The following is a 24,136-nucleotide window of genomic DNA, read 5'->3' as shown; positions in this document are numbered from 1 at the left end:
TGGCAGCAGCTGTGGCACCAGAAGTACTCCCATGTCCTCAATGAAACGGACCTCACTCCCTTGTCCAAGGCAAGTTGGAGCTGGGAGGAGGATGAGCAACACTTAGCTGGTGGAGGTCAGTGCAGTGAAAAGAGAGGAGAAGTGGTTATGGAGAGAACTTGTGCTTTTGTGATTATACTGAGGTATTATGGATAAAAAAAACCATCCATTATTTGAACCCGGGACTGTATTGTGTGTTTGTGTTGGTACACACACACACACACGCGCACACACACACACACACACACACACACACAACACTAGTCAAAGGTTTTAGAACACATCAGTTTTTGCAACTTTCATAGAAATGTACACAGTACAGTGTCTTAATATTTCATGAAATCAAGGCATAGAACAAAGAAACAAGGGCAAATAAAAAAAATAAGTCAAGAAATCATTAAGTGTACAAAATATTGTACAAATTTGATTCAAAGTAGCCACCTTTTGCTGATATAACAGTCTAACTGTGGTAACGCTTTTAATTAAAAATGCCAGTAACTGAGTAAGTCACCAACTCTTCCTACAGCAAAAGAACACCAGACTATCACACTTCTTCCTCCATGTTTGACAGTTATTGTCACACAGTGAAGAACCATCCTTTTACCAACTCGACAGTGTAGAGACACCCTGTGAAATGAACCAAAGATTTAAAGTTTTGATTCATCAGTCCATAAGACTTTCTTCCAGTCTGTAGTAGTCCACAGCTGGTAGTTCATTGCCCAGGCAAAGTTGATGGCTTCTGTCCTTTTAGTCCCCTTTTAATAACATGATTTATACTTTCTTATTTTGTCCTGGCTTTCTTACTGTCACTTGCCCTGTCAAACCTGCAGCACAAATTCTTCTCTTCACAGTAGAAACTTTTTTCGACTACTGTTAAGCTATGCTTTGAAGTGCCTATTATGCAAGCTGGTGACCTTCAGAAACTTGTATTCTAATTGGGTTGTGACTTTGGGTTTGCCAGGTCTCTTCCTATCAGAAGATCTTCCAGTTTCCATTTCCCTTTGGGTTATGTACAACAACGTACTCACTGGCACTTTATGTATTTATTTACCAATAATGGCGCACTGCACGGTTCACTTAAGCTGGCACTTAAGTTTTCAATCTACCTCAAGAATTATTTAAGATATGAAGAGGTAGGGAAAGCAACGGTGAAGGTGGTAGGGATGGGAACGGCACCCTTACGCATTCGCTGCACTGCCGCCCTGCTGCCGAGAGCTGATTCTACAATAAAATAAAAATAAAAGACGAATAACCTTGGAGGTCAATCATCACCCCAAAAGCAGATAGTAGACGTCACATAGTATATATGTGTACCAAATTTCACGTCAATAGTTCAAACGGTTTACGAGCTACAGATGATTTAAAATCCTGGACAGACAAATAGACAGCCATGGTAGCATATTATATAAGAAGATTGTGCAGTTTCTTTAAATGAAAGGCCTACACTTCGAAGGGTAATAATGCTGTGTAATTTAAATTTGTTAAATGCCTTTTTCTTGCTATTATAACTCGAATTTACACCTTTCTACAATGTTATATTGTCCAAGTAGTACTTCAGAGGGTGTAGTACCACAATCCTTTCCACCTCTGCTTTAAGACAGACGGAGTGTTTTTAAGTAATCAACGGAAGTTGGGACACCTGTGCAAATTGTTTGGTTCAACTTGCAAGAGTTAAATTTACTTTAAATGCTGCAGTACATCTGTAGGTTGTAACCTATTAGTTGTTCCCTGAAGAAGGCCCATTTGTAAAATTTTGAAAATGTTCTTTTTTTTCAGTTTTTGCTAACCAAAGCTTTAAATTTAAACCTCTGGTAGTTTACTGCTTACGCTTTTCACCATTTTAGGTCATTTGTTAAATTCACACTATATGCTGTACTCGAGTTGTAAATATGGAAAAAGTTATGGGCTGGCCATATCACATTTTTTTTCTGTTTTCAAGAACTGTGAGTTGTTCACTTGTAATGGATATATCTACACTCTTAGAGTTGTAAAATAGCAATAACTGTTTATTGTATTGTGCTGCATTGCATGTGACTTTAATTAAATTCAATTCTAGCATTATTTAGAAATTATTATGCAAAAATATCTGGTTGGAATCTAAACATTTGTAAAATGCATTATATATTTTATAACTTTCATTTACAGAAGAGAAAGAATCATAACTCACTTTCTTCTGCAAAATTCTGGTTGCTGATTCTGCACTAAGCAGGTTGACATATGATGAAAGCAGAATAAAGCATAAATTGGTTGTGTGTAAAACCTCGCTACAGGGAGGCTAATAAATGTTGATGGCTTCTGTCCTTTTATTCCCCCTTGAATAACATGATTTATTCTGTTCAGGTCAATCAGAGGAAAAAAGCAAAACATGAACTTTAACTAAAATTAATCATGTTCAATCTAAAGTAAGAAAAACATTGCTCATCAATGACAAGCATCACATAACTTTCCATATGAATTTAAAGAAAGATCTGGCAGCTCTTTTACTGAAGGTCAGAAATCATGAAATCCAGCTGCTATTGATCTGATGTTTTTATGTACTTCACTGCCAAGCAAAAAGTATTCACCCATTTCAATAATAGCAATATGCTGACCTCTTCAACCTGAACCTGACTGAGCAGGATATTGAAAAGGAATAGAAAAACTGAAGTACCTTTTTCTTAAAAATTAAAGAATGTTTTTCTTAAAAAAAGAATACTCTCCAGTAAATACAATTTGCGAACAGAAAAAAAAAATCAGCATTTAGTATTACAAAATTATTTCATATTAACAAAAACACAAAAGCTCAATGGTCCCATATTGTCTATAATATTGATTTTATGACATTCAAATTCTACTTAATTTCAACAATGTTAATAAAGTTCCCTTTCATTTATAAAGTGAGAATGCCATGTGTAACTGGAAAAGCACTTTACTACTGAAAATACAAAATTATATTCAATAAAAACTCAAACATAAGCCGAACACCAAAACAATTTCAAGGTCAAGTTTCTTTATTGTCATTCCATCCAAATAACTAGTATAGATTGAGTCAAAATTATGTGTCTTCTGCACCACAGTGCATATATACAACGTGTAGTGCACCAAGATAACGTACACCATTTAGTACAAATACAACATACAGTGCAAACAGACAAGACAGTGTGCAGTAAACTGACACGACAACAGGGCAACAAAGTACAGCAGATCAATTATAACTGGATCAGTACCATTCAGTCTAGACATAGAAACACATATATAAGTGTTAGTGATGGGCGGCACGGTGGCGCAGTGGGTAGCGCTGCTGCCTCGCAGTTGGGAGACCTGGGGACCTGGGTTCGCTTCCCGGGTCCTCCCTGCGTGGAGTTTGCATGTTCTCCCCGTGTCTGCGTGGGTTTCCTCCGGACGCTCCGGTTTCCTCCCACAGTCCAAAGACATGCAGGTTAGGTGGACTGGCGATTCTAAATTGGCCCTAGTGTGTGCTTGGTGTGTGGGTATGTGTGTGTGTGTCCTGCGGTGGGTTAGCACCCTGCCTGGGATTGGTTCCTGCCTTGTGTCCTGTGTTGGCTGGGATTGGCTCCAGCAGACCCCCCGTGACCCTGTGTTCGGATTCAGCGGGTTGGAAAATGGATGGATGGATGAAGTGTTAGTGATTTTTTAAACAGCAGTTAGTGTTGTTCTAACGTAAACTCTAACTCAACTATTAATTCAACAATTCAAGTATTACTAGATCAGCCAACTGCCAGTCCTCACTATGGCCAGCATGTAATGTGCCATACACCGTGAAACAACAACATTTATAACAATGAATAAAAATTATTGGTAGTCACAAAAACCTAAATGGAAACCATCAGTCAAACTAAAGAGTTGGACATTTTTTTTAGCGGGTGCTAACTGAGGCAGCCTCAAGACACCATGGGACTGTCTAAGTGCATTTCATGGGCTTGTTAAGAGGAAAGGATTTTCATCCCATGCTTTTTGCCAAATCTGAAAGCTGTTTTTTTGCTGATCAGCTCTCTTACATAACAGTACTTTTGTGCTTTATAGAATGAACATGAGCTTTAAGTTGCTACCATTTTTAATTGCTGTTGATACGTATGTGTCAGGTCTATAGACCATAAATTACACTTCCCACTCATTGTGGCGAAGGTCAAAAACTTGGTTTTTTTGGTTTTTTTTTAAATGAGGATTTCCACAATGGTGTGTGTCCATCAATGCTTTTGATTTTGACGTAGAAACTGCTGTCCAGTTTGAAGTGTATTTATATGCTTTCACCTAAACATTTAATAAATTATGTCATGTTTATTTCATATTAGTTTTATTTAACTCTGCCAAACACGGGCTGCAGGAGATAAAGTTTATGTGCATTTTATGGATAAATGCAAGTTTGACCTAACTTATTTAAGTTATATATATGTGTATGAAGTAATGTTTGAAATTATTTAAATGAAATATCATTGTTATAGTTGTTACATTTGGCACTGTTCAGAGAAAATAAAATGTTTATGATTTATGGTTAGCTTGGCATATTATTTGCAATATGCAGTAGGATATGATGATGAAAATGCAATATATATTGAGTATTATTAATATAAGAAGCCTCCTATTGATTTTATTAATAAAACAAACTGATCACAAAATAATTACATGTATCCAGTAAGTTGCAGCACCTCAGTGTTGCAGTATTGGGTATTACATGTTTAGAAAGGTTAGTTTAAGTGCCATTTTTAAAATTTCCTTACATTGCAATGTATGCCTGCATATATCTTCAGTTATCTTCGCTGTTAAAGAAAATGATCTTCAGTGATTGGCTTTGGTTCCTGTGTCATAACTGGCAAAGAGCAATTATCATAGCTTAATTAGAGCGAACACAAACTCAAGTATAGATAGTAAAAGAAAAACTCTATGCTATCGAACACCAAGTGTAGAAAAGCTTTAAAAATTTAAAGAGTTTTTAGGAAAATATTTATTAGTCATTCTACAAAAATGAAACATTATCAAGAACAGTGACACATCCAAGAGAAAAATCATCATAGGGAATGAGCCCAATAATTCCACAAACAAGGCTAATATTTGGAACAGCTCAACTCAAAATCAAACATATTATAATGCAGAATCTGGTGCAGCATGCCCAACTTGAGAGGAAAAAAAAACCTCAGGATTAGAGAAATGGGCTACCGATAAACTGCTCTGTGTGACAACTCACTTTTTCCACTTATTTCATCTCAGTCAACATGAAATAGTTTAATGCATTTACCTTTTAGTTAAAGGATTCTAGAAATATAATAAATCACAAGATCCCATGCCGAGATTTTCAATCCAGTAAAACAACTCCTCTTACTGATGTTATTTTGGACAGAGACTATGACAAGTCTAATGCAACTCTCATCAAGGATATAAAAGAAGTTTATACTTAAGTATTCTGTTTACTATAAAAACTCCACATGGCCTAATTATCATGAACAACTTGTCTTATTTCATCTTGATATTTATGAGTTCAAAGATCACAAAGGAATAATGGAACAATGTTAAATACAGTAGAGTGGAGTAACATGACAATAAGTTTTAATTGTTAATGGTTTGGAAATCATTTCCCATGGTGCTCCTTTGTTGTATATTTTCTAATCAGGAATCTATCACTTGTTTTATTAGGTTTGCTTTTGTTTCTATGTATTTTGTATTAGTTCATGATTTTAATTATTATTTCAATGATGTCACTATTACCATTTTGTGTATTTTGTTTTAATGGAGGCCACCATTTTGTGTACCTTATTACTAGGAGCACTGTGTGGTTGCTTGGCACTTCATGCACGTGCCATGAGGTCCAAGGCATTACAGCAGTCATCCTGTTTAGGATGGATGCTAGTATTATGCAAGAATATGAACTTCAAGACTTCTGGCAGAAAAGACCCCAAGAGAGACTTGTGCTCAAAGAATGAATAATAATAATAAATACATTTTGGTCTTCACTTTTATTTAGTTTAGACCGTTATTCTGGTTTTGTGTTTGTAATTAATGACTCAGACAATCCTCTTGCTTAAAATCTAAAGACCTTGCCTAAAATCTAAAGTGTTTGCATCCCTCTCTCACAATAAACTCAAAATTGTCCAAAAGGGCATGCATTTATGTCCAACCTGAACATAATATTGGTCAGAAGAAGGTGGCATTGAGTGCTATATAATGATAGGTGGAAAGGTTTTCGTGTATTATGATTGGTTGAGTCATACTGGTTTGTCAGCTGGTTTAGCATTTTATGGGGGTGATTTTGTAATTGGGAGCCCTATGCGTGATTCTCTGGAATCGTACTACCAATACTGGGGTGGGTGGTTGAAGGGTTAGTTTGGGAGGGTGGTGGAGTTAGGCACAGTGACGTTGTCATATCTTGTTTTAGTTTCTTTCCATACTCTTATCAGTCTTGCTTCGTTTTTCTCTCCCCTCCTCCTTACAGCTAACTTAAAAGTCACTTCCTTTATAGTATAGGTTAAAAAATATAAAAAGGTATTTTGCTCAAATACCTCGAGCAAAAATTAAAGACATCAGTTTCCTAAAACAATCCAAGCTATTATCAAAGATGATACATCAGAGCTGAATCAGCTACAGTTAACCTTCCTGAATATAACATTCATATAGTGTGATGCAGCTTGACAGATTTATCTATTTTAAAGAGTTTGTAGTTAGTTTTTATAAGACTGTAACTGTGTGAATGAGCAGTCATATGAGGCTGTTACACAGGAAAAAATATAAAAGTTACTGTATTCAGCTTCTAGCTGGATAGAGATTTATTCAAGCACCTTACTGGAAAAGGTGCTATTCACAGAGTAACAAGCAAAAGAAATTTCTGGACACAGTAGAAGTTGCATATAACTAGTATTTTTGCTCTGCAGACTTTTTTTTATTTTTAAATATACTTTATACATCCTTACGGGGAATTTGTCTTTTCACATGACCTTTAGGGGTCGGAGCGCAGGGTCTACCATTGTACAGTGCACTTGGAGCAATTTTCACATTAAGGGCCTTGTTCAATGACCCAGTCGAGTAGAATCCCTTCTGGCAGTGATGGGATTTGAACCAGCAACTTTCCAGATACCAGTGTAGATCCTTTCCACAGAACCATCTCTTTGCCCAAACTGCATGGTGCTTTTTAATGCCCTCTTCAGGGGGTTGAATAAATGTATCTGTTGACTCAGTTGACCCAATATTTGCTAAAACAGAAGAATTATTTTTAGTTCCCTATGTAATCAAACTTTTAACAAGTATTTTATTTATTAACAAGTAGACAACATCTTTATTGTTTCATATATATATGATATACACACACAGTATATTCCAGCCTTGGCTATAAATATATATACATATTTAAAATATATTCAAATTCCTAAAACATACATTCTGATTCATAGTGCTGTGAATTTAGAACATTGAACAAGGCCATTTTTTTTCAGTACTCTACAGTTTAACCACCAGTGCACACTAGGCGTTAATGCTTCTGCTATATGTGCCTCTTCAGTCTTAACCACATCTGAGGGCTAAAACAAGACACAAAATAAACCTCTAGATGGTCTCATTATTTAAATTAGATTTACCATCATTGTGGCCATCTGTATCAGTGATAATTAAACAAAAGCGCTTCTATAGTCTTAATTAGCAGCAATCAATGAACTCGGAATGCACACTAAAGAAAAAAGAAATTGTGGGAACATGTGCTGAGAAAGCATTCTGCAGCATTTACCTTCCATAGCAAAGGTCCAGTGTAAATTTACCATGCCAAACCTGTTAGAAGATTTGGATGGTTGACTACAGCAATAAGGTTGTACCAGCTAATCAGCATTTTTACAATTTAGCCACCCTGTCAGTTTCACACTCCATGCAATGAAACCCACTAAAAAGCATCACCTGTTAAAATGTCAAAACAAAAGCAAAGCAAGTAATCTTTAGCATCTGATATTTCTGAAGAGGTGTGGTGTATGTTTACACATTCCTTCTATATGGCTTTCTGGGTCACCGTGATAAGCATAAATGTTTAATCTTCTGTAATCAAAAAAAAAAAAAAAAAAAAGTTACCTTGAATGCATGTGATATGTACTATATGAGATAGTGACAAAAATGGGCATCTCATGCAGCTAAAACAAAAAATGCTTTGAATGCAAATTTATTTTCTGTGAGTTTTATGCAACTCATTGTGGGTTTATAGATATATTTCTTCTGAATTTACAGTATTGTTTGCTTATGTGTTATATGTTGATCTTCAAATGAAGTCTGATGTTATTTTTTTGTCTTACAAAAACAATCCTTTTGTGTAAAAGCAGTATGAAAAATCAGCTTGAGAAGCTTTGTTTATGGTAAATAAATTCAGAATTTAAGATTGAATTAGTAACACTTTAGTATAGGTAGTGCAAAAATACATCTATTACTCACTTACTCTCATGGAATATGACTTTAACAAAGGCATCTTTTAGTATTCATAATGCTTATAAAACAGCAGTTGATATTGCATTCATCTCTGTGCTGTGTGGCATGTTGGGAGTGTTTGACACGCTGCTAAACTTACTTGTTAATATGAACGGTTCACAAGTCTTATAATGAAGTATGCAATATCAAGAGAAATGTATTTCACTTATCTCTGACCATTCCAATGTGAAAGTGAAGTTATTTTAGTAAGCCACATTGTACAGATGAATAACCACTGATGTTTTATAAGTGTTTTTAACACCACAAGAAGTCTTTGTTATGGTCTTATTATGTAATAGTAAAGGAGTGAAAGATGCATTTTTGCAGTACATAAACTCACGTGTTAACATTCAATTTCCAACACCATTAACTTCTACAGTAATTATTTTGTGAAAAAACGTTTACTTGTTATATTCAGTGAAACATTGAAAATTGTGTTGATATTTAGGCTTTTAAATATTGTATACCCATCCATTTTTACAACCCGCTTAGTCCTATACAGAATTGAAAGTAGTCCATTCCAGAAGCAATTACAGCGCTTTGTGATAAGCTGCCCGGACACATACAAATGGACACCGTATTCAAGTCCACCACACGTTTATTATTCACCATATTTACAATAAAGTGCACAACCCAATGCACAAAGCACCAATCACCCCTTCAAGTCTTGGCCACACAACAATGCCTTTCACAGTCTCTTTGGTCCGCCTCCACTCCTCTCCAACACGCTTCGTCTTCTTCCTCCCGACTCTCGCCCTCACTGGAGGGAGGCGGCCCCTTTTATATGCCCCGGATGGGCTCCAGGTGCATCTTCAGGGCTTCCGTAGCCACACCCCTGTGTGGCGGAAGCTCCCAATGTGAAGTCAGAAGTCCACTGGGTGCCCTCAAGTCTCTTCCCCCCAGCACTTCCCGGTGTGGCGGAAGTACTGAGGGCCAATGTTCCCAAGGCATCGGGGCGCCCCCTGGCGGTGACCACGGGCCCCTACAGGGTTGAGCTTCTAAGCTCTGTACCCGTGGTCCCCAAAGCCACCAGGGAGGACGCCCCCTCGTGTCCTGGAGGAGGCACAAGCCCTCCTCCACTCCTCCTAGGCGTCTCGGCCGGGCATGGACGCCCGCCGGGCACCACAGCTTATAAGAAGAATTTAAAACACATCTTTTAAACATTTTTATAAATAAAGCCAGTCATTTTTGATATTGTGGCTTAAATTAAAAAACACAATGCTATAATATTGTAGATTTTCACATGTCCTCTCTCAAAATGTAAGCTTTACTTGACTAAGCTCATCAGATCATTTTTTTATGACTGTAACCATTAAAAAAACACCTCTCAAATATGATTATTTTTCCCCCCAATAACTAGTAAGCAAAGTAATATGATATACATTCAATTTGCAACAAATTGATAAGTTGTTAAACAGAAATAATATTCATGAAACATTTACCATTGAAAATCATTTCCATCATTTGTATGTTGTAAAGCTGTCTATTGCCAATACTTCACGTGTACAGCATACAAAATACTGTATCATACATTATTGAAGTGCATGGTTTTATTTAATCTTCCTAATGGCTAGAAATATTATTAAATATGATTATCTGATGCATGGTTTCCTCCGGGTGGTCTGTTTTCCTCCCACAGGCCAAGGACATGCATATTAGGTAAGTTGGCATTGGTAATTTGGCCCTAGTGTGTGTGTGCGCGTGTGTGTGTTTGCTCTGTGATGGGCTGGTGCCCTGTCCATGTGTTGTTCCTGCCTTATGCCCAGTGATTGCTGGGATAGGCTCCAGGTGCCCCCCAACCTGCCCTGAATAAGCAGGTTAAGGAAACAGGAGGGACTGTAATGAGAACAATACTTGAACTACAACATGGCATCATCTTACTACATAATTCAAGAGGTTTAACTGCAATTCCAGAAGAGATTGTGCAAATAAATCTATATGTTTAAAAGTAAAATATTTAGCTGCTAAGCCACACTACCTGCTGGTATTAGAATTTTAATTTCTTAAAATGTATCTCACTTACAGCTATCTTAGTTTTGATGGTGGAATGAAGGTTATTCTAATGAAGAGAGACTTTTTTCGCCCTTTGTGAAGAGTGTCTTGTCATGCCAGGTTACTTGATATTGGGGCATCAAATCTTTTATAGTAATGACTTGTTCACACTCATTTATCATTCCATTTTTGACTAAATGGGCTTAAATTTTAAAGTTCTTAAATCAGTTGCACTCCAAGATTCAGTGTGTGAGAAAACCGTTAAAAGAAATCTAAAATTATTTTAATTATCACAAACCTATACATGTAAAAATTATATATATACTAGGGGGCTCTGCTCCCTGCTTGCTTCGCTCGCCAACCCCCATGTGGGTGCTACGTGCTAGCCACTTCGCAGCTCTGCCGCTCACATATGGGGAAGCGGATATACAAAACAGATTGTTATTTTCGTGGGAATTGTTACATATGCATAGTAGATCTAACTATTTTACAATACAGCAAGTAATTAACCATAGTAAAAAATAGTAAAACATAATAAATTGAAAAATTTATGTTTCAAGTTGCATTAGAGGTATTCGTTGCGTTATATATTTTCGTTCTGTTTGGCTTTGAAATTAACATGCAAATACTTTTTAAACTTAGTTTTACTGTAAAACTTCAGTAAAAATAATATTTGGAGTTAACTTTTCATCAATTTTGCATTGAATTTTGATTCCATGTTTGGAGTGGCATCGTGACAACACAACATATAAAAGGTCCATGTACTTTTTGGTATTTTAAATTTCATTTTGGAAGCAAAAATGATAAAACGAAAATGAAAGGAATTTTCAGATTTTGATTTTTGATTAAAGAATAAAATGAGAGAAAAGGTATTTTTAATTCTATGGTAACCAATAGCAGTTATAAACTTAAAATTACACATACCTTTTCTGGATTTATTTGTGATTCAAATAATGCAAGCGTAACAGCTCAAAAACAACAAAACAAACATTTTTGTTGTCTGAAACCAGAAGTACTTTTTCTGTACGATTTTTGATGTCATGTACGAACAGTCCTCCTCAACAAATCGATCGAAGGCCTTGAAGTTACACTGGCATCAGCAGAGGATGGACTATTATGTTATTTTTCAGAACAGTAAAAGAGAGACACTCCGGGACGAGGATATGACTGCAGAAAAACTCAGTCGCAACTTTCAGGTAAAAATACAAGCTTTGCAAACCAGTCTACATACCAGTGACCAGTCTTTGCTGCAAGTGGTGCATTACCTGACCAGGTTGTTGACCTTCAAAAACTTCCGGTTCAGACAAAATAAATAAAGACCATTTTCTCGTTCTTGTTTTTTGCATTTTTCTTTTCTGATGTGGGAAAGAACAAAAGGGAAAAAGTAATTGTTTTGCATTTTTCATTTTTCCCCTTTTAAAAAAGAATAAGAGACACTTATTTGATTTTCAACTTAAATGATATTTTCTGAAACGAAATTTCAAATACCAAAAAGGTCTGTGTACTTTTTGGTATTTGAAATTTCATTTTAGAAGCAAAAATGAAAAAACGAAAATAAAAGGAATTTTCAGATTTTGATTTTTGACCAAAGAATGAAATGAGGGAAAATAAGGTATTTTTTAATTCTGTGGTAACAAATAGCAGTGATAAACTTAAAATTACACATACTTTTCTCGATTTATTTGTGTTTTAAATAATGAAAGTGTAATAGCTCAAAAACAACAAAACAGATGCATTTTCGTTGTCTGAAACTGGAGGTACTTCTTCTGCGCGATTTTTGACGACACGTACGAACAGTCCTCCTCCTCACAACACATCGACCGACGGCCTTGAAGGTACACTGCATGGCATCAGCAGAGGATGGATCATTACGTTGTTTTTTCGGAACAGTAAAAGAGTGACACTCTGGGACGAGGACATAACTGCAGAAAAACTGAGTCGCATCTTTCAGGTAAAAATACAAGCTTTGCAAACTTTGCTTCATTGATGTGGCAGTTCTTTTATGAACGTTATTGTTATTACTTACTGTGAAACAGCTAACATTTGGTGATTTCATTTACTAACACTAAGTCTGGCAATTTTTATAGTGCTAATTATAATGGTTGCTCATTGACTTTTACCGGCTACTATACAGTAAACGTTTTGAGTATTAACAGTGCGCACAAATGTAACACGTTAGGAGAGCAACGTGTTTTACAGAAAGTTTTCTTAACATGTGTTACACTTGTCAATGAGCAACCATTCACACATTTACACACATTCAAAATGCTAGCACTATAAAAATTGCCAGACTTCATGTTAGTAAATGAAATCATCAAATGTTAGCTGTTTCACAGTAAGTAATAATAATGTTCATAAAAGAACTGCCACATCAATGAAGCAAAGTTTGCAAAGCTTGTATTTTTACCTGAAAGATGTGACTCAGTTTTTCCGCAGTCATGTCCTCGTCCCGGAGTGTCACTCTTTTACTGTTCCGAAAAAACAACGTAATGGTCCATTCTCTGCTGATGCCATGCAGTGTACCTTCAAGGCCGTTGGTCAATGTGTTGTGAGGAGGAGGACTGTTCGTACGTGTCGTCAAAAATCGTGCAGAAGAAGAAGTATCTCCGGTTTCAGACAATGAAAATGCGTCAATTTTGTTTTTTTTGAGCTATAACACTTTCATTATGTGAATCACAAATAAAATCGAGAAAAGTATGTGTAATTTTAAGTTTATGACTGCTATTTGTTACCACAGAATTAAAACAAATACCTTATTTTCCCTCATTTTATTCTTTGATCAAAAATCATAATCTGAACATTCCTTTCATTTTTGTTTTTCCGTTTTTGCTTCTAAAATGAAATTTCAAATACCAAAAAGTACATGTACCGTATAACTGCCCGTGAGTGAATATAGTTTCTATCTCTCTTATACTGTAAATAAACTGACTTTTTCGAATGTTTGTCCCTGTGATTTGTTAATTGTCATAGCAAAAGCTATTCTAACGGGAAACTGTAAACATTTTAATACAAATGGCATATAAAGATCTCCTTTGGTTTCTAATGTTATCCACATAAGATGTAAAATTTTAACAGGTGACAAGTACATGTCAGAATTGTTCCACCAATTTTGAATACAACTAATCTTGTCCTATTGTATAGCCCATCACTCATACATAAATTACTCAACAACATTATGATACATCCTTCTTTCAACAGTAATTCGGCCGGTGGAAGACCGGACAGTGTTAACGGTTATAGATATTTTGTGGGATATTGTAAGTTGATGTTTTCATCTTACTCAACGTCACCACCAACTGTTTCAGCATAGACTATTGATCTGCATTTAACCAATTTGTCAAGTAACCGATCGACAATGTTCGCATTCATTCGTTTGACTTCATCGTTTTTTGGTTCTAGGATTGCTCGTGTACTAATTTCTTCTGTTGATAACCCTTCGGGATGAAATTCTTCAATAATTTTTTGACACAAGTCTTCTTTTATTAGGTACTTAAAGTGTGGAGAACATAAAAATTTTTAAGAGCTGAGAGCGCAGGAACTGTGTCTAACAAAAACATTCACACGAATGATAGGTGAGAAGACAGTGGGTGTCAGCAGTTAACTGTAAATGGTTGAGAGGAGGGCAGGACTTGAAAAAAATCTCTTAGCAATAGTCTCATCTTGTCTCAAGATTTTCTTTTATAATAGAGAGATTTGTAAATATTTATATAGTAACACAATACTCAATATGTTTGATATGATAGTCTACATTTCAGAAATTATAATAAAAGGTTATTAGCTTGGTCACAGAGAGCACAATCATCCATAAAGAAAGTTTACATCAGAAAAAACAGCCACACATCTAACCATTTATTAAACAAACCTAATCTAAATAAGCAGGTCCAGAAGCAACAGATTTAAGGCAGAAACTAATCTAGTAGATGGGTGTCAGTCTATCACTGGCAAAACTCATCAATCCACCTGTCCTACATGTTTCAAGGTGTGAAGAAAACCCTCTGCACATGAACAGAACACGGAAACTCCTTACATCAGTGACAAGTCAGAAAATCCAGTTCCCTTGTGCCAACCATGTTCTAACAAGTTGAGTCGTTAAGCGTCCATTCAGGTCACCCATAATTACTGAAATTGTATAAATTTCAAAAGTACAAACAATAATTTTCAACAAGATTTCATTATAGTTAAATCACATTAAGTACAGTTAACAGACTTTTTGCTTTGTATTTTATCAACAATTTTTATAATGACAGATTTTTTCTTTGGTTTAATTGTTCTTGAGAAGACTGAAATGTGAGATTCAGATGTTTGTTATTTAGTAATTGCTGCATATATTGTTAATCATTTTGCACAATGAACAAATATTTTTTAACTTGGGTTTTGTCATCTTTGAAAAGTTTCATATATTTCAGGAATTACTGCAAGTAAATCAATTTTCATAAAAAATTAAAATGAATAATTTATTCACTTTGGAACAGGTAAACCCTTTTTTGTCTTCAGTAATGAAGCAACAATAGCCATAAGCACAAATGACTTATTAATACCAATTGAAAAACTAAATGCTTAAATTTATTTGTTGTATGTATGAAACAATCTGATAGATGCCGTAAAATAAGAGATGCTATCAGTTGCACAAAATGTACATAAATGTGCCGTTACTTTTGAATTTCTGTTTAAAGAATTTAATAGTAAATTATATGATAGATTTTGCAAGAAACCTTTGGCTGTACCTTCTTGGTGGTACTTGTTCTGCACGCAGATGATCTGAAATAAAGATTCCACACTGCCTTTATTCAATCACATTAAGATAATTAGGTGGCATGTGCTTGATCTGTATTGTCACCCAGCCTGAAAGTTGGTAATTTACTTTGGATTATGCGGGCTGTGTCTCTATTATTCTTAATGAGCCATTGATTACTTAGCTAATGGAAATGCTGAGCAAGCCTGTGAATGGATTGTTTGTTCATGATAGCATGGTAAAAAATAAAACTTACTTTGCAAGGCTGGATGAAAACTAATGGCCTATTTTGCAACCATACAATGGCACAGGAACTTTCAGTATGCTGCACAATCACACAGAAATCTAAATTATTTTTAATTTTTGTTTTAAAGAACTTTAATAGGCTTTTCATATATCACAATTACCGTTCCCGAAATTCAGCACATGCTAAAGTATGATGTATTATACAATGCTACACAGATTCTCTGAATCACAAGTCAAAGTATAATGTTACGGAGGTTTCTTTACTCTTGTATGGGCTTTTAGATGTTAGTATTTTTATGGGAATTGGTCTTATTGACTTTTTCCTTCTTACGTCAAAATAGTAACATAACAGACTCAATTTAAATTGATAACTAAACAATACGGATAGCACCATTAGACATTTCTTTCCAATTGTTTGTAATACAAAACACTTTATCACAGTCCTTCAAAAAAATTGAAATTCAAACATTCCTTTCCTTTAGTTAAAAACAAAACAAACAAAAAAAAAAACCTTTAGCTGTCAAAGGGTCATAAAAATGATGAGACAGTGCAAAACTGAAGAAACAAATACAAAGAAGCTATGGACCTTACTCATATACTGTTTGCATACTAATATAGTTTTCTGTTTCAGTAAGGGAATTTGTGCTGCTGTATAACAACAATTACTAAACAATTCATCCAGGCAAGATTTCATTTGACGATTCAAATGGGAAATGTCAGATTGGTCCTCTGGCTGCCTTTAAAATCCACTTCAGGGATTTTACAAGCAAAAGCCAATGATGCAATTATTACAGAGGGATTGGATCCTTTGGAACCCATCCATTTAACAAACTCTTTTTGTCTCTGTTGTATACTCCTGTGCTGATAAAGCTTAAACAGCAGTTTTTTTTTCCTTGCCAAATATTGAGCCAGTGTCTTCAGCCTTACAGCAGTGAAAATGAAAATGCAAAAAATGTAGCATATGCAAAGTTAACTGCGTAGATAATGCAGAAGGTGCCTGATTGACTGATATACCAAAGGCCACAGAAAAAAAGATGATTCAATAAACTGGTGAAATTAGAAAATACATATAATCTATCATTATTATACAGATGAGCTGGTTTATATTGCTTCATAGTTAATAATATGTGTGTGTGTAGTTAAAGTTTGAGATTGATAGTTTTCCTTTTCGTACCTAATATAATAGTTGGATTGAATATACTAAATTAAAAAACAAAATCGCTTAAGCAAAAACAGCTTTGAAAACTATCTGAATCAAGTCTCTCTTAGCATTTTAATATCATGGAAAGTCATATAGGAGGTATAATTTATTCTAAAGTAATATTAACATAGTTTTCAGTACATTATGCTTGCTGTTTTTTTAAATAATAATTACCTAATCAAAAATATACCATCCATTGTGAATTTAATTTAATATTAGAGCTGTTGGAGGCTGTAGCCTGTTTCAGGAGTCCTGGGTACAAGGCAGAAACCTGCCCTGAACAAAAGGCAGTCCCACCGCAGGGCAAACTGACTCATACACAGATGCCAGGCAAATGGAGAGTAACCCACAGACATGACCTGCACATCTTTGAGTTTTGAGATTAAAATTAAGCACTCTGAGGAGAAATCCATGCAATGAGCAAGCAGGCCACAATGTGATCACAAACCCATAAGACTGAGACAGCACCGCTGGTTACTAAAAGAAAGTATACAGCTTTTTGTGGGCATATTTCATAAAATATCTTTCAAACAAATGCAGTTTAAAATAACAGTAAAATTTGCCAAAGGAAGAAAAATGTCATTGAGATGCTGTGCAAAGTGTTTGAATAGTGGAACTGTCTGAATTCTATTTAAGCTGTTTAATAGTGAAGTATGAGTCTCTCATTGCATAATCTGCAGGATATTCATTCCTTATTCTGTCTCCACTTACTAAGACAGAACAGGATTTGATGTTTTAACAACAGAAGTACTGTATTCAGCCCCAAAAGGTTACTATTAGTTTTTATTGTTGAATCACAGACATGAAAAATATTCTCATGCTAGAAATATAACATTGAAATGTATATTACAACACAAGAGTCTATTCATGAAAAATCTGTCACTCTATCCTGTAAAGAAAAACTATGAAATATTTAGTAAAATTATTTTATACTTAAATTCCTTACCTAAAATTAATAATCTATAATATGTAAAAATTCCTAAATTTTTTGTAACTCATCATAATAAAAGCTTGCTGTAGAATATCTGCATTTATTATTTTTGAGTTCAAAATTAAGCAATCACATCAAATGCATTATCCATCCATCCATTAACCAACCCGCTATATCCTAACTACAGGGTTACAGGGGTCTGCTGGAGCCAATCCCAGCCAACACAGGGCGCAAGGCAGGAAACAAACCTCAGGCAGGGCTCCAGCCCACCCCAGGGCGCACACACACACACACACACTAGGGACAATTTAGAATTGCCAATGCACCTAACCTGCATGTCTTTGGACTGTGGGAGGAAACCGGAGTACCTGGAGGAAACCCACACAGACACGGGGAGAACATGCAAACTCCACGCAGGGAGGACCCGAGACGCGAACCCTGGTCTCCTAACTGCGAGGCAGCAGCGCTACCACTGCACCACCATGCCGCCCAAATGCATTATTTTAACTTAAAAAATGTTAAGTTTATTTTACATGCTAATAGGAACTACAGGCAAAAAATATTTAAAAGTTTAAGGCATCAATTTCTGTTACCATACAGAAATAATAGAAGTTTCTAATTTACCACTCTGTGTACCTCCCCCTGCTACTAGGAACAATTGAGTATTGAAATCTTTAAAAATGCTCAAAATTCTTTTGTTTATAACTCTTCCTATATATTTTTTTATTTATACAACAAACGTTTGGGCTTATTTTTCTTGTGTTTCCTTTTGGTCTTTTCCCACTTCTATGTTGGGTCAATGTGTTTGATCAATCCTTTCCAAACAGCTGGACCAATCAAGCCCTTTTCCTTCAGAGCTTTTTTTACTCTACCCATCCACCCTCACTTTGGCCTCCCTTGCATTCCCTTCCCCTACACTTCCATTACGATCACTGTTTTGCCCACATATTTATTGTCTGTCTTCATTGCATGTCCATACCACTTCAGTCTACTTTCCTAAACTATCTCACCTACTTCTGTTGCACATCCATCTCAATATTCTCATTTCTGCCACATCTAACTTCTTCGACTGTACTCCCTTTATTACCCCTGCCTTAGTTTCATACATCATTGCTGGCCTTACCACTGTCTTAAAAACCTTACATTTATCCTTCGCCTTAATTCTTCGATCACGCAATACTCCTGATACCTTCTGTGGTATTGTGGGTCTGAGGCTCAGAAAAAGGTGGCAGACTTTTAAATAAATAGCTGAATGGCTGCCTCGATCGCCGTGAATGTGCATCCTCATGCATATGCATGAGGTTGGTGGAATAATTGGGGTGAAACACACCTGCCCGGGAGGGTGTGGTCTGTCTCAATTGCGTCATTGGCTTCCTGTGGTGCATGATTGAGGCACTGCACCCACTGAGGCATATAAGGAAATATGGAATGAAGCTCAGCAGCAAGGAAGAAAGAAAGAAGGAAAAGAACAAGAGGCTCCCTAGATCAGGGATGGGCAATGTTGGTCCTGGAGGGCCACAGGTGTTTGTTCTAACTCAATTTCCTAATGTGAAATCAGTTATTGTTGATGAAACACTTATTGCTCAAGTGATATTTTGATGTTTCATTTTAATGGTCTTGCTTGTTAAGGTTTCCCACTCTTAATTGTTTATTGCAGTCTTAAACAGCTGCATTCACTATTTTTAATAGTTCCTTATTAGCAATAAGATGCAAATGACAAAGAAGCAAGCAGTTCTCTATCTAACTGGTTTCCATTTACACCGCTATGTATTCATCATGCACTATTTTGTTTAATAAAATACTTAAGGGAAAAATGTGACAGTGAAAATTATCCATTTTAGGCATCAAATCATTAAAATGATATCCATGAAAAAGGAAGATCTACAATCTAAGAACCTAACATTGCAAACTAACAAGCCATAAAATTAAATAAGGTCTGAGATTGGGAAGGATTGCTTTCTAATTAAGCAACTGGGTTTGAACAATAACCTGCAGCAATTATGGCCCTCCAGGACTGGCATTGCCCACTCCTGCCCTAGATCAACTGGGAGAGTGGAGCTAACCTGCACTATCACCCCTTCTTCCATTTATTCTCCCCACTCTGCACTCTATGGGTTATGTCTGCATGTGGTTTTTCATCTTGGGCTACTGCTGATCTTAGATATTTAAATGTACCCACTCTTTTCAACAGCACTCCATGTAGGCGAACTTCTGAATCCAGATCATTATTAAACTTCATATACTCCGTCTTTTCCCTATTTATCTTCAATCCGCTATCTTCCAAAGCCCTTCTCCATTCTTCCAAGTTCCTCTCCACTTTCTCTTTTCTGCTGCTACACATCACAATGCCATCAGCAAAAAGCCTGCATCAGGTGGATTTGTCTTTTATCCCATGCTCAGACACATCCCTAAAAATAAGGAGGGAGGAAGTAAAGGAAGCACTGAACTAATACTTTTTTCTTTTTAGATGTTTAAACATAAACCTTTTCAGACACAGTATGGCACATATCTGTGGTTTATTTCATTAAAGGGATTTTTTACAGTACTTAGTCTAATTATTCCCTACATAAGATCAATAACATTTTTAAGTCAGTTGTATAGAATTTAGGATAATAATTGTAATAGTTTTGACAATTTGTATACATATGTGAATGGCAACTCAGTGCTTCAGCAAAAAAACGGACTTATCTAATACAGGTGCTTACAAAATTTTCAGTGTTGATTTTTTCACTGCCCAGTATATGATTTAATTTTCTCTTTGCTTTAGATTACTTTATTTGCGATAGGTTGTAACAGTGTTCATCATACAAGCCAGTTATTGTGTAACATCAGCACCATTCCCACACATAATAGCAATACATTTCTACATTTGCTCCGAGATTTAATTTGGTTTTCTGCGGAGAGAAAAGGCTGGCATTGTATTAGAGACTGGAGAAGGCAGAACCCTGTCCGAGTTGCACAAGTGGTATTTTTATTTAGTTTATTAGAATTACAGAATTCACTTTAAATCTAGAAGAAAGATGAAAACACGTGTGCAGCTTTAAAACATGATCAATTACTATACTTTTCAAAATGTTTACATAATGAACACATTAATGTTCATTTTATAATTTGTTCAGTTTAAAGAGATATCCCAACAGACAACCTGGCAATTAACACTGACCTCATATCTTGTCATTTGGATGACACAGCTGATTCAGCCAGGGACAAGAAAAAAGAATTTTGTTTATGATCAATAATCTGTGCATTATTCTTTGCAAAAAAACTCCCCATATTATTCAAGAAGCAGGGGCTATTAACAAAGATGATTTAATACAACCTAAACTAAAAGAGTAAAGGGAAAGACTTCATTTGCAGCTGGCAAAGAAAAACACGGAGACAGGCAAAACGCATGATAAATTTAAAGAAAAAAAAAAATCAAAATTTTAGAATTACTGTAGATACCGGATGCTTTCACAAAAGTTGAACACAATCCTGAGCATAAATTGAATGGTGTGCTCCTTTTACATTTTTGTTTTGCAATAACTGACTTTGTGATTTGAAATCTAATTCTAGTTCTTTAAAAATGAGTCAGTCGGGTGCATAACAAAAATATCTAATCCTGAAACTGAAAAGAACCAGAAAGTCCTACAAATTGCATATTATTGGCACCCTGCCCAGGATTGGTTCCTGCCTTGTGCCCTGTGTTGGCTGGGATTGGCTCCAGCAGACCCCCGTGACCCTGTGTTTGGATTCAGCGGGTTGGAAAATGGGTGGATGGATGGAGGAGAAATCTACTTTAATTGAGAAAATGTTTCTCTCATCAGAAAAGCAAAAACTAGTATGATATGTAAAAACAGTGAATATAGGCAAAGCCCCTGAAATATGATGTGAAACTGACTGCTGAATATTTCTGCATTATACTTTAATTTTTTTATGAATAGGGAAAAAATAGAATTTAAGTAGCATACAATATCAAATTTTAGACATTTTTGCTGCCATTACATTTGGGAAAAATTTTATAGTTTAATTGGAAACTGCAGTAGTACTTTTATAGAAATCTTCATATTTGAACACCTGGCAAAGTGCAAAATAAAATGTGTGCAAAATAAAGGGTGAGACATGAGGTGGGCTTTTCTGCCCCTTGTCTTCCATCGTGTTTCTTCAAGTGACACGGACAGTTCTTTTAAAGTCATATTCTAATGCAAGTCTAAAGTACAAAATCTTTGGAACAAGTTTTGACGGTTTTTTTTTTTTACATACAAATGTACAGTGGAACCTTGGTTCACGAACGTCTCCGTACACGTACAAATTGATTTACGACCAAAAAGTTTGCCAAACTTTTGCCTCTGTTCACGACCACACACTCTGTATACGAACAAGCCAGTTTCCCCATTCGGTTTGTACATGTTCAGTCTCACCCTGTGCATTTCCTGTGCAGCGAGCAAGAGAGAGAGAGACACACACACACACACACACAGACAGGCAGCGCAAGAGTGAGAGAGAGAGAGAGAGAGACGCACACACGCAGGCAGCGCGAGAGAGAGACGCACACACGCAGGCAGCGCGAGAGAGAGACGCACACACGCAGGCAGCGCGAGAGAGAGACGCACACACGCAGGCAGCGCGAGAGAGAGACGCACACACGCAGGCAGCGCGAGAGAGAGACGCACACACGCAGGCAGCGCGAGAGAGAGACGCACACACGCAGGCAGCGCGAGAGAGATGCACACACGCAGGCAGCGCGAGAGAGATGCACACACGCAGGCAGCGCGAGAGAGATGCACACACGCAGGCAGCGCGAGAGAGATGCACACACGCAGGCAGCGCGAGAGAGATGCACACACGCAGGCAGCGCGAGAGAGAGGAGGCTGGACGCATAAGGTAGGAAGGCAGTTAAAGAATGCACTGGGCTTGATTTTGTTTTCACTTCTGTTTACAGCGATTGGTTCGTAGTGTGCATTGTTGCAATGTTACTTTTCTTGGTGGTTTATTAAATTACGGATTTTTTTCAAATGTTCATTTTTTTCCCTGTGCTTAAAACTCATTAAAAAAAGTGTTTTTAGCGAGCAGTTGGTAGCGGTATAGTGCTAACTATTGCAGTGTTAGTTTTCTCAGTGTTATTCAATGTTTTTATATTTACTTTACTATTACGCTGTGCATTCTATGGTTTAATTAACTATATTTGTACTTAACTTAAAAAAAATATATATATTTACATACAGTTCGTATGGTCTGGAACGGATTAATTGTATTTACAAACAATCCTATGGGGGTAATTGCTTCGGTTCACAACCAGAGTTTTGGAACGAATTATGGTCGTGAACCGAGGTTCCACTGTACTTGCATCTTAAGGTTACACTGGATAATATATTTTAGAAGCCAGGTAATTCCCACATATATCTCTTTAAGGTAAATATTTTGGTAAGTCAAATATAAAACATGAATTAATATATATATATATATATATATATATATATATATACACACACACACACACACAGTTGGGTCCATAAATATTTGGACAGAGACAACTTTTTTCTAATTTTGGTTCTGTACATTACCACAATGAATTTTAAATGAAACAACTCAGATGCAGTTGAAGTGCAGACTTTCAGCTTTAATTCAGTGGGGTGAACAAAACGATTGCATAAAAATGTGAGGCAACTAAAGCATTTTTTTAACACAACCCCTTCATTTCAGGGGCTTAAAAGTAATTGGACAATTGACTCAAAGGATATTTCATGGGCAGGTGTGGGCAAGTCCGTCGTTATGTCATTATCAATTAAGCAGATAAAAGGCCTGGAGTTGATTTGAGGTGTAGTGCTTGCATGTGGAAGATTTTGCTGTGAACAGACAACATGCGGTCAAAGGAGCTCTCTATGCAGGTGAAAGAAGCCATCCTTAAGCTGCGAAAACAGAAAAAACACAACCCGAGAAATTGCTACAATATTACGAGTGGCAAAATCTACAGTTTGATACATCCTGAGAAAGAAAGCAAGCACTGGTGAACTCAGCAACGCAAAAAGACCTGGACATCCACGGAAGACAACAGTGGTAGATGATCGCAGAATCATTTCCATGGTGAAGAGAAACCCCTTCACAACAGCCAACCAAGTGAACAACACTCTCCAGGGGGTAGGCGTATCGATATCCAAGTCTACCATAAAGAGAAGACTGCACGAAAGTAAATACAGAGGGTGCACTCCAAGGTGCAAGCCACTCATAAGCCTCAAGAATAGAAAGGCTAGATTGGACTTTGCTAAAGAACATCTAAAAAAGCCAGCACAGTTCTGAAAAAACATTTTTTGGACAGATGAAACCAAGATCAACCTCTACCAGAATGATGGCAAGAAAAAAAGCATGGAGAAGGCGTGGAACTGCTCATTATCCAAAGCATACCACATCATCTGTAAAACATGGTGGGGGCAGTGTGATGGCTTGGGCGTGCATGGCTGCCAGTGGCACTGGGACACTAGTGTTTATTGATGATGTGACACAGGACAGAAGCAGCCGAATGAATTCTGAGGTGTTCAGAGACATACTGTCTGCTCAAATCCAGCTAAATGCAGTCAAATTGATTGTCCATCTG

The 24,136-nt window shown here is 36.4% G+C and overlaps 1 protein-coding gene across 1 annotated transcript in view; it reads right to left on the bottom strand.

Moving 5' to 3' along the window:
• Positions 1-6,924: 6,924 nt before the first annotated feature.
• Positions 6,925-24,136, bottom strand: part of LOC114657542 (zinc finger BED domain-containing protein 5-like) — a 188,620-nt gene continuing 171,408 nt past the window's right edge. Inside the window, exons 2-3 of the mRNA XM_051932206.1 lie at positions 7,988-8,043; positions 6,925-7,217 (exon numbers count right to left, since the gene is read on the bottom strand). Of these exons, the coding sequence (XP_051788166.1) occupies positions 6,925-7,217; positions 7,988-8,043 (349 nt within the window). The remainder of the gene's footprint in view (positions 7,218-7,987; positions 8,044-24,136) is intronic.

The sequence above is a fragment of the Erpetoichthys calabaricus genome, chromosome 9, assembly GCF_900747795.2.
Source record: "Erpetoichthys calabaricus chromosome 9, fErpCal1.3, whole genome shotgun sequence".
Lineage (NCBI taxonomy): Eukaryota > Metazoa > Chordata > Cladistia > Polypteriformes > Polypteridae > Erpetoichthys > Erpetoichthys calabaricus.
Note: the sequence above shows the minus strand (reverse complement) of the source record. Positions and strands in the feature narration are given on the sequence as shown.